The 12,724-nt window shown below is 52.9% G+C and overlaps 1 protein-coding gene across 1 annotated transcript; it reads right to left on the bottom strand.

Annotated features, from left to right (window-relative positions):
- Nucleotides 1-579: 579 nt before the first annotated feature.
- On the bottom strand, nt 580-7,235 carry LOC309565948 (uncharacterized protein; the record flags this gene model as incomplete). The annotated part of the gene is made up of 3 exons (XM_082270977.1): nt 580-596; nt 6,395-6,524; nt 6,855-7,235. 3 exons carry the CDS (start codon nt 7,233-7,235, stop codon nt 580-582), a joined length of 528 nt encoding a protein of 175 aa, XP_082127103.1.
- Between the last annotated feature and the right edge of the window lie 5,489 nt (nt 7,236-12,724).

Below are 12,724 nucleotides of genomic sequence, written 5' to 3'. Positions count from 1 at the left end.
AGGGGCACAAAAAAAAAATCGTTTTTGTGCCCGGAACTCCGCTTTAAATCGCCTTTCTTCTTCATTCTGATGCTAGGTTAGAACTTAAGCAAGTCGTCTTCACCACGTCTAGATGCCTAAATACATTGAGTTGCTGCCATGTGATTGGCTGATTAGCAATTTGTGTTACCAAGCAATTGAACAGGTGTACCTGATAAAGTGAGGTGTATACCCCACCAACTATATCTCATAGCATAAGATGCTTTGTTAATGTATCAGTTGTCTTATTATCCCCTATTACTTGCATACTCCATATTGTATTATATTTAATTGTCATAAGATTTGCTAGACCACATGACTAAGATACTGTATTCCTAAATCTGGATTTTGTATACCCCATCCTTGACTATGTACTATTCCCTTTATTTTTGTTCAATAAACTTTGGTTTGGAAAAAAAAAAGAAATCTTAAAGAACAACATACTCCAATGTAATGCAGTTGACAAAGGCTAAAGGCCAACTCCAGGTAGAGATCACTCAGGCAGGAGCGAACAGTTTACAAAAATCCAAAAAATGGTGCATAATATAACATCACTAGTAGCTAAGTAGTATGTAGGGCTTATCAAGAAAGGAAAAAGAGTATATGTTAATGAAAACCCGATAAGGATTCAATGCCGGGGCCTCCCACTTCTATTACAAACCAAGGGGTATGGAGCCGGAGCAGGAAAGAGATCTAAAGAAAAAGGAGAAGAGAGACAAGAAATGATAAAATAAAGGAACAAGAAACAAAACAAATCTTAAACTACCTTGGTCGGTAGGAAAAATAACACACAACAGATAATAGAGCATTGAAACAATGCAAGTAGTACCCTGTGAAGTATCATGAAGTTTGCGATAAGGAACATACAGTGTGTATAGCATAATTTACATCCAACAGAAAATGTACATCATCAGCTGTTTATATTTGTCAGAGGTAGTGAACTCAATCCACAATGCCCAATCTCATATTACTGGGGATACTTATTAATGCATTGATACCGCCACTCCTCTGCTGATTGGATTTCCCGTACTCAAAGGTTGGGCTCACACATATGCAAATTTAATGCGGGTTTCCCCGCATCCAATGTGCCTGACTCTCAGTGGAGCCGGTTCACACATGTCCAGGGCAGCCGGACTGCAAAAGGGTCTGATTCATGTTTGGGTCCGGTTCAGGTGCGAATTAAAGAGGAAGTAAATCCTCCTCTGCAAGTTGTACCTATAGGTAAGCCTATGATAAGGTTTACTTATAGGTACTGTAAATATCTCCTAAACATGTACCATTTAGGAGATATTTACCTTACATGCAGCCAGTGACGTCACTGGCGCATGCGCTCTGAAGGAACGGCCGCTGGTGCCGTTCCAGCAACCTGTCCTTTATAGCTTATATAGCACAGAGACTGTAGCAGCTTAACTAGGGATCGACCAATATAGGTTTTTCGTTGCCGATACCGATACCGATATTTTGGCCATTGCATATCGGTATCGGCTGATATGGGCCGATATTTTGAACATTTAAAGTTTTGCAAAATAAACACAATTTTTGACACAAATCTGTTACTGAAATTGGTGGGTGGCTGGCTGGCTTGCTGGCACCCTTTGGTGGGTGGCTGGCTGAATGACACCCTGTGGTGGATGGCTGGCTGGCACCCTTTGGTGGGTGGCTGGCTGGCTGGCACCCTTTGGTGGGTGGCTGGCTGGCTGGCACCTTGTGGTTGGTGGCTGGCTGGCACCCTGTGGTGGGTGGCTGGCTGGCACCCTGTGTTGGGTGGCTGGCTTGCCGGCACCCTGTGGTGGATGGCTGGGTGACTGGCACCCTGTGGTGGCTGGCTGGCAGCCTTTGGTGGGTGGCTGGCTGGCAGCCTTTGGTGGGTGGCTGGCACCCTGTGTTGGGTGGCTGGCTGGCTGGCACCCTTTGGTGTCCCAGTGTGCAGGGGCGCGTGGCGCAACATACGCAATGATGTCACAACAATATCGGCAATATCGGTAACCTCCGGGGCCGATTCCGATATATCGGGGAAAGTGCATATCGGCCCTTGATATATCGGCCTTGCCGATAATCGGTCGATCCCTAAGCTAAATCAATATTTGGAAATTTTCTTTGTTAATCTTGAATGTTTTTACCAAAAATGTGGTGCTCAATGACATGGACTTCTATGTTACTATTAATTTGAATTGTTTTCAGTAAAGACCACCTCATTATTGTGTTGCACAAGTGGGATGCTAGAAAAGGCCTGAAGGAGGCCAATAGCTCACCCTATACCTGGAAGTGTTGAAGCAGATGGATTGGAGTAGGTAGTGGTTTAGTGATAGCAGGCCTGTTAGTGATGTGGCCAGGCAGGTTCCACAGGTGCGCTTAAGAGGATATCTGGCCACGCCACTCCAACTCTGCAAGGCTAGTTTTAGATGCCCAGGTTAGAAACGGGTTAAATAACCCAGACCTGGGGTGGCCTGTCCCTTACTATAATGGACTTTGTCAATAGGACTGTGTGGGATGGTGTGGGCAAAGTGCAGAGTTGCTTTAAAGGTAATAGATATACAGCATCTTACGAAAGTGAGCACACACCTCACATTTTTGTATATGTAGCACTGCCCCCTAGGGAGCTGCTGAGTGTGGATTCCCCTGGGTTACCCATAGCAACAGTCTGTAAAACTTATCACTTTAAGACATGGCTCAGACAATGAACAGTCCAGGGGATTTGTGTTTTATTTTAGAACTTGGATGGGAGAAGGGATGAGTGGGATACTCCAACTTTGAATTATAGCTGCAGTGTATTCGGCAAGGCCGCTGCTTCACCTTTGCCACAGAAGTGAAGATAGCTGAATATGCTCCTATTAACCACTTGCCGCTCCCAGGCAAAGTGACGTACCGGTACGTCACTAGCCTGGGAGCGAATAGGGGGCGAGCGCGCGCCGCCGGAGGCGAGCGCGCGCCGCCGGAGGCGCGCTCCTGCCCCCGCTCGTACCCGAAGAAGCCTTGACCAATGTAGAATAGATGTCACCCCCAAACTCTTAGGCTGCTTAAAGCCAAAGGCTCCACCCCCATGCCATAAACCTTTCCCTTTACCTAAATAATTGAGACCACACCGTGCTTGGAGTTAATTGGCCACAGCAGCCATTTTATTAACCCTTTTACCTTAAAATTAACATAAGGAGAAAAAACATTCCTTACAAACATAAAACAATCAGTCATTAGGCCTGTTGGTCTTTGAGGCTCCTCCAAATAATTCCAAATCCTGCACTGCGGGACCTGTGCCCTGATAGGCCTCCAGCCGCGTCACCGGCTCGGAGACAAACCACTCCCCGCAGTGCCACCATTTTGAATTCCATTTAAACTGACATTAAATGGAATGCACCATAGGGACCCATACCAACGATGAGTCCCAACCATACCCTTATCCTAAACTGTTCACCTCCCCCGCCAGCAAAGACCAACAAAACGCCCAGCTGCCATGACAATATAAAATTCCCCCAGAAAGGACAGAAAGCACAAAAGACATGAATCAAAATCAACCATAACAGTCCCAGAAATTAGGGAGGGCGGGTGGGAAGCTTCTTCTTCCTTCGTCCGTTGAACTTCCACTGACCTCCAATCTGAGGGGCCACCCCTCCTAACTGTACCTCAACCCCTCCCAAACCTGATACACCAATCCCTGAATACCCCCCAACTCAAAACAATTTAATTTAACTCACACCTGCCCTGTCTCCCCTCTTCACATGGTCATGTCTGCCCTGCGCTATTTTTTTTTTTTTTTTTTTCGCTTCGGGCCTTGCTTGACCAATGTAGAATAGATGTCACCCCCAAACTCTTAGGCTGCTTAAAGCCAAAGGCTCCACCCCCATGCCATAAACCTTTCCCTTTACCTAAATAATTGAGACCACACCGTGCTTGGAGTTAATTGGCCACAGCAGCCATTTTATTAACCCTTTTACCTTAAAATTAACATAAGGAGAAAAAACATTCCTTACAAACATAAAACAATCAGTCATTAGGCCTGTTGGTCTTTGAGGCTCCTCCAAATAATTCCAAATCCTGCACTGCGGGACCTGTGCCCTGATAGGCCTCCAGCCGCGTCACCGGCTCGGAGACAAACCACTCCCCGCAGTGCCACCATTTTGAATTCCATTTAAACTGACATTAAATGGAATGCACCATAGGGACCCATACCAACGATGAGTCCCAACCATACCCTTATCCTAAACTGTTCACCTCCCCCGCCAGCAAAGACCAACAAAACGCCACCAGCACCCAAGGGTGACACCTTACCCTTGCGTGCCCCTCCAAACCCTCAAGGCTCGCTGGATCCCATCCTGTAATCCCAGGGCCCATAAATCTATACCCACCGCATTGAGGTGGACTCCATCATCCCGCAGATACCGCCATGTGTCCACTTCCAACTCCAGGTGGCGAACCACCAACCCCCCATTCCGACACACAAAGCGCCCCACTTCCTTGTTCAACTTAATCCGAGCCTTATTAAGGCGCGCGACCGACCTGGCCATGCGCCAGGACGTGCGGGCCACCATATCCGACCAAACTACAAGCAGCGCCGGAAAAGCCGTGCGCAGCCGAAGGAAATCCAACTTTATGTCCCTGATCAAGGCCCGCGCGGACCTAGCCCCCAAATCGTTGCCCCCGGCATGCAGCACCAAAACATCTGGCTGCCTGTCCAACCGGGCGAAACGATGCACTTCGGGAAGGACCCTGCCCCAAGTAAGCCCCGGCACCCCCAGCCACCTGACACAAGCCTCGTGCCGAGAAAAACCAAGTTGTCTACCATTAGGACGCACATCAGCTCCCCGGGCCCCCCAGAAAACATACGAGTGTCCCACGATCCAAACAAGGCAGGGTTCCAAACCTACAAGAAAAGGGGACAAAAGGAAAAGAAAACCAACCAATAATCAGATAACCAGCCGGGCCCACACCCCCCCAGCGACAAAACCACCCCCCGTACATACCCTACACCAACAGCTGTGGACGAACGTACAACAAGAACCTCCTAGACTCCCAGCGCCCAATGCGTTTGACCGCATCGTCATTCAATCCCCAGCGTGCAGCCTCAGTGGCCGCCCCGATCCGAAAGGAATGAGATGCAAACCTACTGGCATCCAAACCCAAAGAGCCCACACACCTTCTGAACACCGATACAAATTGAAAACGAGATAACGACGACCCGTCCGCATGCATTAAAAATGAACCGGGCCGCGAAGGGCGGATTGCCCAGTAATCCCGAACCGCCCCTACCGGGCACAGCGGTGAAGACGGCACCGCGAACAACCGGACACGGACCCCCTTGCCACTCTGGTCCGTTTTGGACCGTCGAAGGAGGATAGTAACCCCCTCCCGACCGACAGAGACATCCTGACCCAATAGGCCCCCCGGCACCGTCCGGGAGGAACTGACCAATTCCCCAATCCGGAAAGCCCCGAAAAAAGCGAGAGAAAAGGCCGCCTTAAACAACACCACCTCGTAACTCGAGGCGCAGTGCTCCCCCAATTGCCGGCAGACGTCCTGCAAAAGAGCGAAGGACACCGGGCGCCTAGTGTCCCTCCTCCGATAAGCCCTGGAATAGCCCCGTAACGCTTGTCTCACCACGAAGTCCTTCGTGTAATCCTGACAACCCAGAAATTTAAACAGAAAGGCCAAGCCGGACAACTTGCGAGCCACAGCGGAAGCCGACGCGCCCCTCTCAAAATGATCAGAGACAAAAGAAAGTAACACCCACCTGACCTCCGGACCCAGAGGATCCACCGATGCCACCCGCAACACCTCGAGCCACTCCAACCATACCTTGCAATAAGCCGACCACGTGGACTCGCTCACCGACTTCCTGATCCATCCAGCGAGGACCCCAAGGCAATCCCCCATAGCCACTCCGGACACGTGACTCCGCGTTGCTCCGCTGCCGGTGCCAACTCCCGGAACCTGTCCCACTGAAAACGAGACAGCGCGTCAGCAATATCATTCTTAACCCCCGGAATGTGCACAGCGTACAGGAAAACATTCAACCGTAGACACCGCAAAACCAAATACCTGAGGAGGCGCACCACCGGCTGAGACGAAGCCGACGCGCGGTTGATCACCTGAACCACCCCGAGATTGTCGCAATGGAGGCGAACCTTCAGGTTCCTGAACTCCGCCCCCCAAATCTCCAGGGCCACCACCACCGGGAACAGTTCCAGCAACACCAAGTTGCTGACCAGCCCCGCCACCTGCCATGCCCCCGGCCAAGGGGCGGCGCTCCACGCCCCCCGGTGAAAAGCCCCGTACCCCGCCGAACCAGCAGCATCGGTAAACAGTTCCAAATCAAAGTTGCTGATCGGCCCGGCCATCCACAAGGATCTACCATTGTATGTGGCCAAAAAACCGTGCCACAGACGCAAGTCATCCCTGTGTTCCCTGTTGAGCCTGACGAAGTGAGTGGGCAACTTCACCCCCGAAGTCGCCGCCGACAGCCGTCGGCAGAAAACCCGGCCCATGGGCATAATGCGGCAGGCAAAATTCAATTTACCCAGCAACGACTGCAAGCTGCGCAACTGAATCTTGCGCAAACCCAGCACCCCTTCAATTTCAGCTCTCAAAGCCCCCAATTTATCCTCCGGTAGGCGACACTCCATGGCCTCCGAATCCACGACAATGCCCAGGAAGCTGAGCACCGTGGTCGGGCCTTCCGTCTTGTCGGGGGCCAACGGAATGCCGAAGCTCCCGGCCACATGCTGCAACGTGGCAAGCAGGATCGCGCACCCGTTGGAAGCGGGCGGGCCCACACACAGAAAGTCGTCCAAATAGTGGATCACCGAATTCACACCGGAAACCTCCCGAACCACCCACTCCACAAAGGAACTGAAGGTCTCAAACAGCGCGCACGATATGGAGCAGCCCATAGGAAGGCAGCGATCCACATAATACGCCCCTTGCCACCGGCAGCCCAGCAATCGAAAACTGTCCGGGTGAACCGGGAGCAACCTGAACGCCGCCTCAATGTCCGATTTGGCCATCAAGGCCCCCCGCCCATAATGTCGCACCCAGGCCACCGCGGCGTCAAAGGAAATGTAAGACACCGTACAGGCCTCCGGGTCGATGGCGTCATTCACAGACCCACCCTTCGGGAAGGAGAGGTGGTGAATGAGGCGAAACTTGTTGGGTTCCTTCTTGGGAACCACCCCCAACGGCGAAACCACCAAGTCACGCACCGGCACCTCCGAGAACGGGCCCGCCATGCGACCGAGAGCCACTTCCTTGTGCAACTTATCCGACACCACCAAAGGGTGGCGCAATGCCGAACGCAAATTCCTCGCCACCGGCGGCACCGAGGCCAAAGAGCAAGGGATACGAAAACCCACCGCAAAACCCTCCCACAGAAGTCGAGCAGCCGCCCTATCGGGGTACCTATCTAGAAAAGGCCGCAGCCTTTCCACCCTCACCGGCGTCGTCCCCTTTGTGCGAAGGCTCTCCGGACCGCCCTTTTCCGGACTTAAAACACCGAGCCAAGGAATGGGAACCTCCGCAACCGGAGCATTCATGTTTGAAGCGACATGTGCCACCGAACTTACAGGAACCCTCATTAAATTGCCAGCAGAAACCCCTCCTCTTTGCGGCCGGCTGTCCCGGGGTCGCAGAACCACCGGCCCCCCCTGGAAAAAACTGATTCGGAGCCTTCGCAGACGACATGAGCCGCATCCACAGGCTGATGTCCTTGTGGTCCCACCGCAAGGACGGCCTAACCGCCTTCCGCTGCCGGAACTGTTCGTCGTACCGCAGCCAGGCCGACCCCCCGTAAACCCGATAGGCTTCCCCTACAGCGTCCATGTAGCAGAACAGGGCCGAGCAGTTTTCCGGCGCCTTTTCCCCTATGACGCCCGCCAGAATGGCAAAGGCCTGCAGCCAATTGGCGAAGGTCCGAGGGATAAGCCGATAGCGTCGCGCCTCCTCGTCCTCCTTCTTGCGCTCCTCCGGTTTAACCCTGTCCAGGTGAAACTTCTCGAGGGGCAACAGCGTGAAGATTTCCACGTACTCACCCTTCCAGATCTTCTCCCGGACTTCCTGCTTCAAATGTGCCCCCAACGGGCCCTCAAAACAAACATATACCTCACCTTTCGCTGAATCGTCCAGGCGAACAGCGTCCGCCTTCCCCTCCTTCGCCGTCCCGGTCTTGTCCCCCGTCGCCCCGGCCGTCACCGCCACCACTGCCGGAGCACCAACAACCTGGGGAGGGGCCCCAGCCCCCCCCGCAACTAGCCCCGTGGAAGACGGCCCCGCCAGCCCCGGGGCCCCCCCCGGCTCCGTGCCCGAGCCCCCCGCCGGAGGCACCCAAGCCGCCGCTGGAGACAAGCGGCCCCCGTCCCCCGGGGGCAAACGCCCCAAGAGGTCCCGTAGACCCAGGAGGAAGCCCCTCAAACCCCCATTATCACCCCCTTCCGGGGTCCCCGCCCCCACTGGCCGGGACACCCCCACCCCCCGAGCCCCTCCAGCACTCCCACCCCCCACATCAAACAAGCCCCGCAAATCAGACAAAGCCAGAGAAGGAATTGTGACCTCACCTGTCTGCCCAGGGGGGGCGCCCCCAGCCGCCGATCCAGCCTCCCTCGTCGCCGACCGACCACCGACATCCTCTTCCACATCCGATCCGGACACTTCGCCTTCCGAACGATCGTCCCCGGGCACCGCCGACATCCGTCCACCAGGTGTCGCACTCCCGCCATCTGCAGAGCCGAGCGACAGGCGTCCACGCCCCCGTACTCCAGCTCCGCCCGACAGAGACCTCTGTGAACCAGCCGAACTTCCGATGACCCGGCCACGTGACTTGCCCCGCCGCGTCATCTCTCTGCGCCCAGCCGAGGCCGACTCCGAGTCCCGCCGATCACTGCTGCCACCGGCCGCCATGAAGCCGCTCCCACGCCGAGGCACCCCTCCGACCGGAGCATCGCCAGTAGGGGAGCCCGCCAGTCCAGTAGCACCCCGGCGAGAGGGACGGGGAGAGACCGAAGGCCGCCTCCCCCCACTACCCCCAGAGCTCCGTCCATGCAGAGGATTCCTCCCAGAGGCGCGCACGGCCGCAGCAGGAGTACGCTTAGCCGGCGGCCCTGAAGGGTCCCTGTCGGGGCTCCTAGGATGACGCTGAGCTCGAGGGGAAGGGTCCGGTGAAAAACGCTCCGGCGGCCGTGACCGCCGAGCCCGCGGGACCGCAAGCCCCTCCAAATCCTGTGCAGAGTCCTGAACCCCCATCAACGTGGAGACCTGGGACCGGAGCCACTCAGTCCCCTTCACCGCGGCAGCGGCCTTAATTTGCTCCAGCAAAACGTCCAAATCCGCCATCACAGACCAGGGAAGCTGAGGTGAGATGCTCTGCAGTGAAAAAGGTGGGTGACCAAGCTTCTTCTTCCTTCGTCCGTTGAACTTCCACTGACCTCCAATCTGAGGGGCCACCCCTCCTAACTGTACCTCAACCCCTCCCAAACCTGATACACCAATCCCTGAATACCCCCCAACTCAAAACAATTTAATTTAACTCACACCTGCCCTGTCTCCCCTCTTCACATGGTCATGTCTGCCCTGCGCTATTTTTTTTTTTTTTTTTTTCGCTTCGGGCCTTGCTGAGCGTGTGACCGGCGGACCCGATGTCCGCCGGTCACTCGCGTTCGTCGGGTGGAGAGGGAGAAAGGCAGGCGGCTAATGTAAACAAAGCCGCCTGTCATTCTCCCCTGTGTAAAAGCACAGATCACTCGGTCCTGCTATGTAGGATATATGCTGTTACGCAGCATATGTAGGATATATGCTGTTACACCTGCTATGCTGTTACACACAAAGCCACATCCAATCACAGTAAGAAACACGCCCCTAGGGAAACACTTAACCCCTCCCTCTCCAATAAAGTTAACCCCTTCCTTCCCAGTGTCATTTATACAGTAACAGTGCATATGTATAGCACTGATTACTGTAGTTATCACTGGTACCCCTAAAAGTGTCAAAAATGTCAGTCAAGGGTCCGATCTGTCCGCCGCAATGTCGCAGTACCGCAAAAAAAATCGCAGATCGCCGCCATTACTCGTTAAAAAAAAAAACAATAAAAATGACATAAATCTTTCCCTTAGTTAGTAAACGCAATAACTTTTGCGCAAACCAATCAAAATATGCTTTTTGCGATTTTTTTTACGAAACATATGTAGCATAAAACAAATTGGCCTAAAATGTTAAAAAGTTTTGATTTTTACATTTTTTTGGGGGAATTTCAGATAAAAAAATGTGAAAAATATTGTTATTTTTGCAAAATTGTCGCTCTTTCTTTGTTTATAGCGCATGATCAAAAAATCGCACGGGTGATCAAATACCACCAAAAGAAAGCTCTGTTTGTGGGAAAAAAAGGACATCAATTTCATTTGGGTACAGCGTGCAATTGTCCGTTAAAGTCACGCAGTGCCGAATCACAAAATAGGCCCTGGTCAGGAAGGGGGTAAAATCTTCCGGGGCTTAAGTGGTTAAAGATACTCTTCAGGGTCTCAACTTGGCACCCCCTTCCTAACTTGCTGTGTGTGCTAGCCCCTGTCCACTGACTCTCCTCTGGAGCGGTCCCCTTCCTGGGCAGACCCCTGGCAAGCTTCTCACTTTACTCACGGATACTGTTTTCCCTGGGTTACTCTGCCTTCAGCTCCACTGGTCAGTCTCCACCGGACCTCCTGGCTCAGCACCACACTCCTGGACTCCACACTCCACTTTGCCGACCGCCTGTGACCACTTTCTACACTGACAGGAGGAGAGACAGCCGTCACCCTCCTCCTGGGACCTGGCTTCCCACCCAAAGATCCCCTGTCACATATGTCCCTTGCTTTTATCACCGATCCGAGGATGAACCACTCCTGTGCCAACCCTCTGGGACAGCCACAAAAACCTGTGTGTCATTGGCCGGGTTTCCTCCACTGTCCACTGAATCACACATAGACACATGTAACAGGCAAAACTAATAATCAGGCTCCCCTGTGAAGCAGGCAGAGCAAACAATGCTTTTACCTAGCACCTACCTAAGAGGGTGCTACATAAATATTTTGTTATATCTTTTCATGTAACAACACTGAAGAAATGACACTTTGCTTCAATGTAAAGTAGTGAGTGTACAGTTTGTATAAGGCCCCGTTCACACTGGGGCGATCCGACTTTCCGGGGCGACCTCACAGGTCGCGGCACGCTGCTCGCACCACGACCTCGGAGCGGCCGGCACGGACTTCATAACATTGAAGTCAATGCAGGTCGCTCCAGGTCGCCCCAAAGAAGCTCCGGACCCTTCTTCTAAGTCGGAGCGACTTGTGTCGCTCCTATTAGAACGGGTCCACAGCTTCTCTATGCCAGGCGACCTGTCAGGCGACCAGGTCGCCTGACAGGTCGCCCCAGTGTGAACGGGGGCTAACAGTGTGAATTTGCTGTCCCTTCAACACACAGCCATTAATGTCTAAACCGCAGGCAACAAAAGTGAGTACACCCCTAAGTGAAAATGTCCCATTTGGGCCCAAAGTGTCAATATTTTGTGTGGCCACCATTATTTTACAGCACTGCCTTAACCCTCTTGGGCATGGAGTTCACCAGAGCTTCACAGGTTGCCACTGGAGTCCTCTTCCACTCATCCATGACGACATCACAGAGCTGGTGGATGTTTGAGACCTTACGCTCCTCCGCCTTCCATTTGGGGACGCCCCACAGATGCTCAATAGGGTTTGGGTCTGCAGACATGCCTTGCCAGTCCATCCCCTTTACACTTAGCTTCTTTAGCAAGGCAGTGGTTGTCTTGGAGGTGTGCTTGGGGTCGTTATCACGTTGGAATACTGCCCTGCGGCCCAGTCTCCGAAGGGAGGGGATCATGCTCTGCTTCAGTATGTCATAGTACATGTTGGCATTCATGGTTCCCCCAATGAACTGTAGTTCCCCAGTGATGGGAGCACTCATGCAGCCCCAGACCATGACACTCCCACCACTATGCTTGACTGTAGGTAAGACAAACTTGTCTTTGTACTCCTCATCTGGTTGCTGCTACACACACTTGACACCATCTGACCCAAATAAGTTTATCTTGGTCTCATCAGACCACAGGACATGGTTCCAGTAATCCATCACCTTAGTCTGCTTGTCTTCAGCAAACTGTTTGCGTGCTTTCTTGTGCATCATCTTTAGAAGAGGCTTCCTTCAGGGATGACAGCCATGCAGACCAATTTGATGCAGTGTGCGGCGTATGGTCTGAGCACTGACAGGCTGACCCCCCAACCCTTCAACCTCTGCAGCAATGCTGGCAGCACTTATACGTCTATTTCCCAAAGACAACCCCTGGATATGATGCTGAGCACGTGCACTCAACTCCTTTGGTTGACCATAGCAAGGCCTGTTCTGATTGGAACCTGTTCTGTTAAACCGCTGTATGGTCTTGGCCATCGTGCTGCAGCTCAGTTTCAAGGTCTTGGAAATCTTCTTATTAGGGATCGACTGATTATCGGCAAAGCCAATATATCGGGGGTCGATATGCACTTTCCCCGATATATCGGAATCGGCCCCTGAGGTTACCAATATTGCCGATATTGTACCGGAGTGATAACTGCAGCTAGAGGCATCACCCCGGTACGGGCATCCATAGCCGATGGTCGTCTGTCTTGTAATGACAACCGATGCAGCTGAGAAACCGCTCGGCTATCATTACAAGGAGCGGGAGGGGATGTCCCACTGGGAGACCCGG

This window comes from Pelophylax lessonae (assembly GCF_965119305.1).
Source record: "Pelophylax lessonae genome assembly, chromosome: 10".
In the NCBI taxonomy this organism is placed as follows: Eukaryota; Metazoa; Chordata; class Amphibia; order Anura; family Ranidae; genus Pelophylax; species Pelophylax lessonae.
The sequence above is the reverse complement of the archived record's forward strand: the minus strand, read 5'-3'. Positions and strand labels throughout refer to the sequence as shown.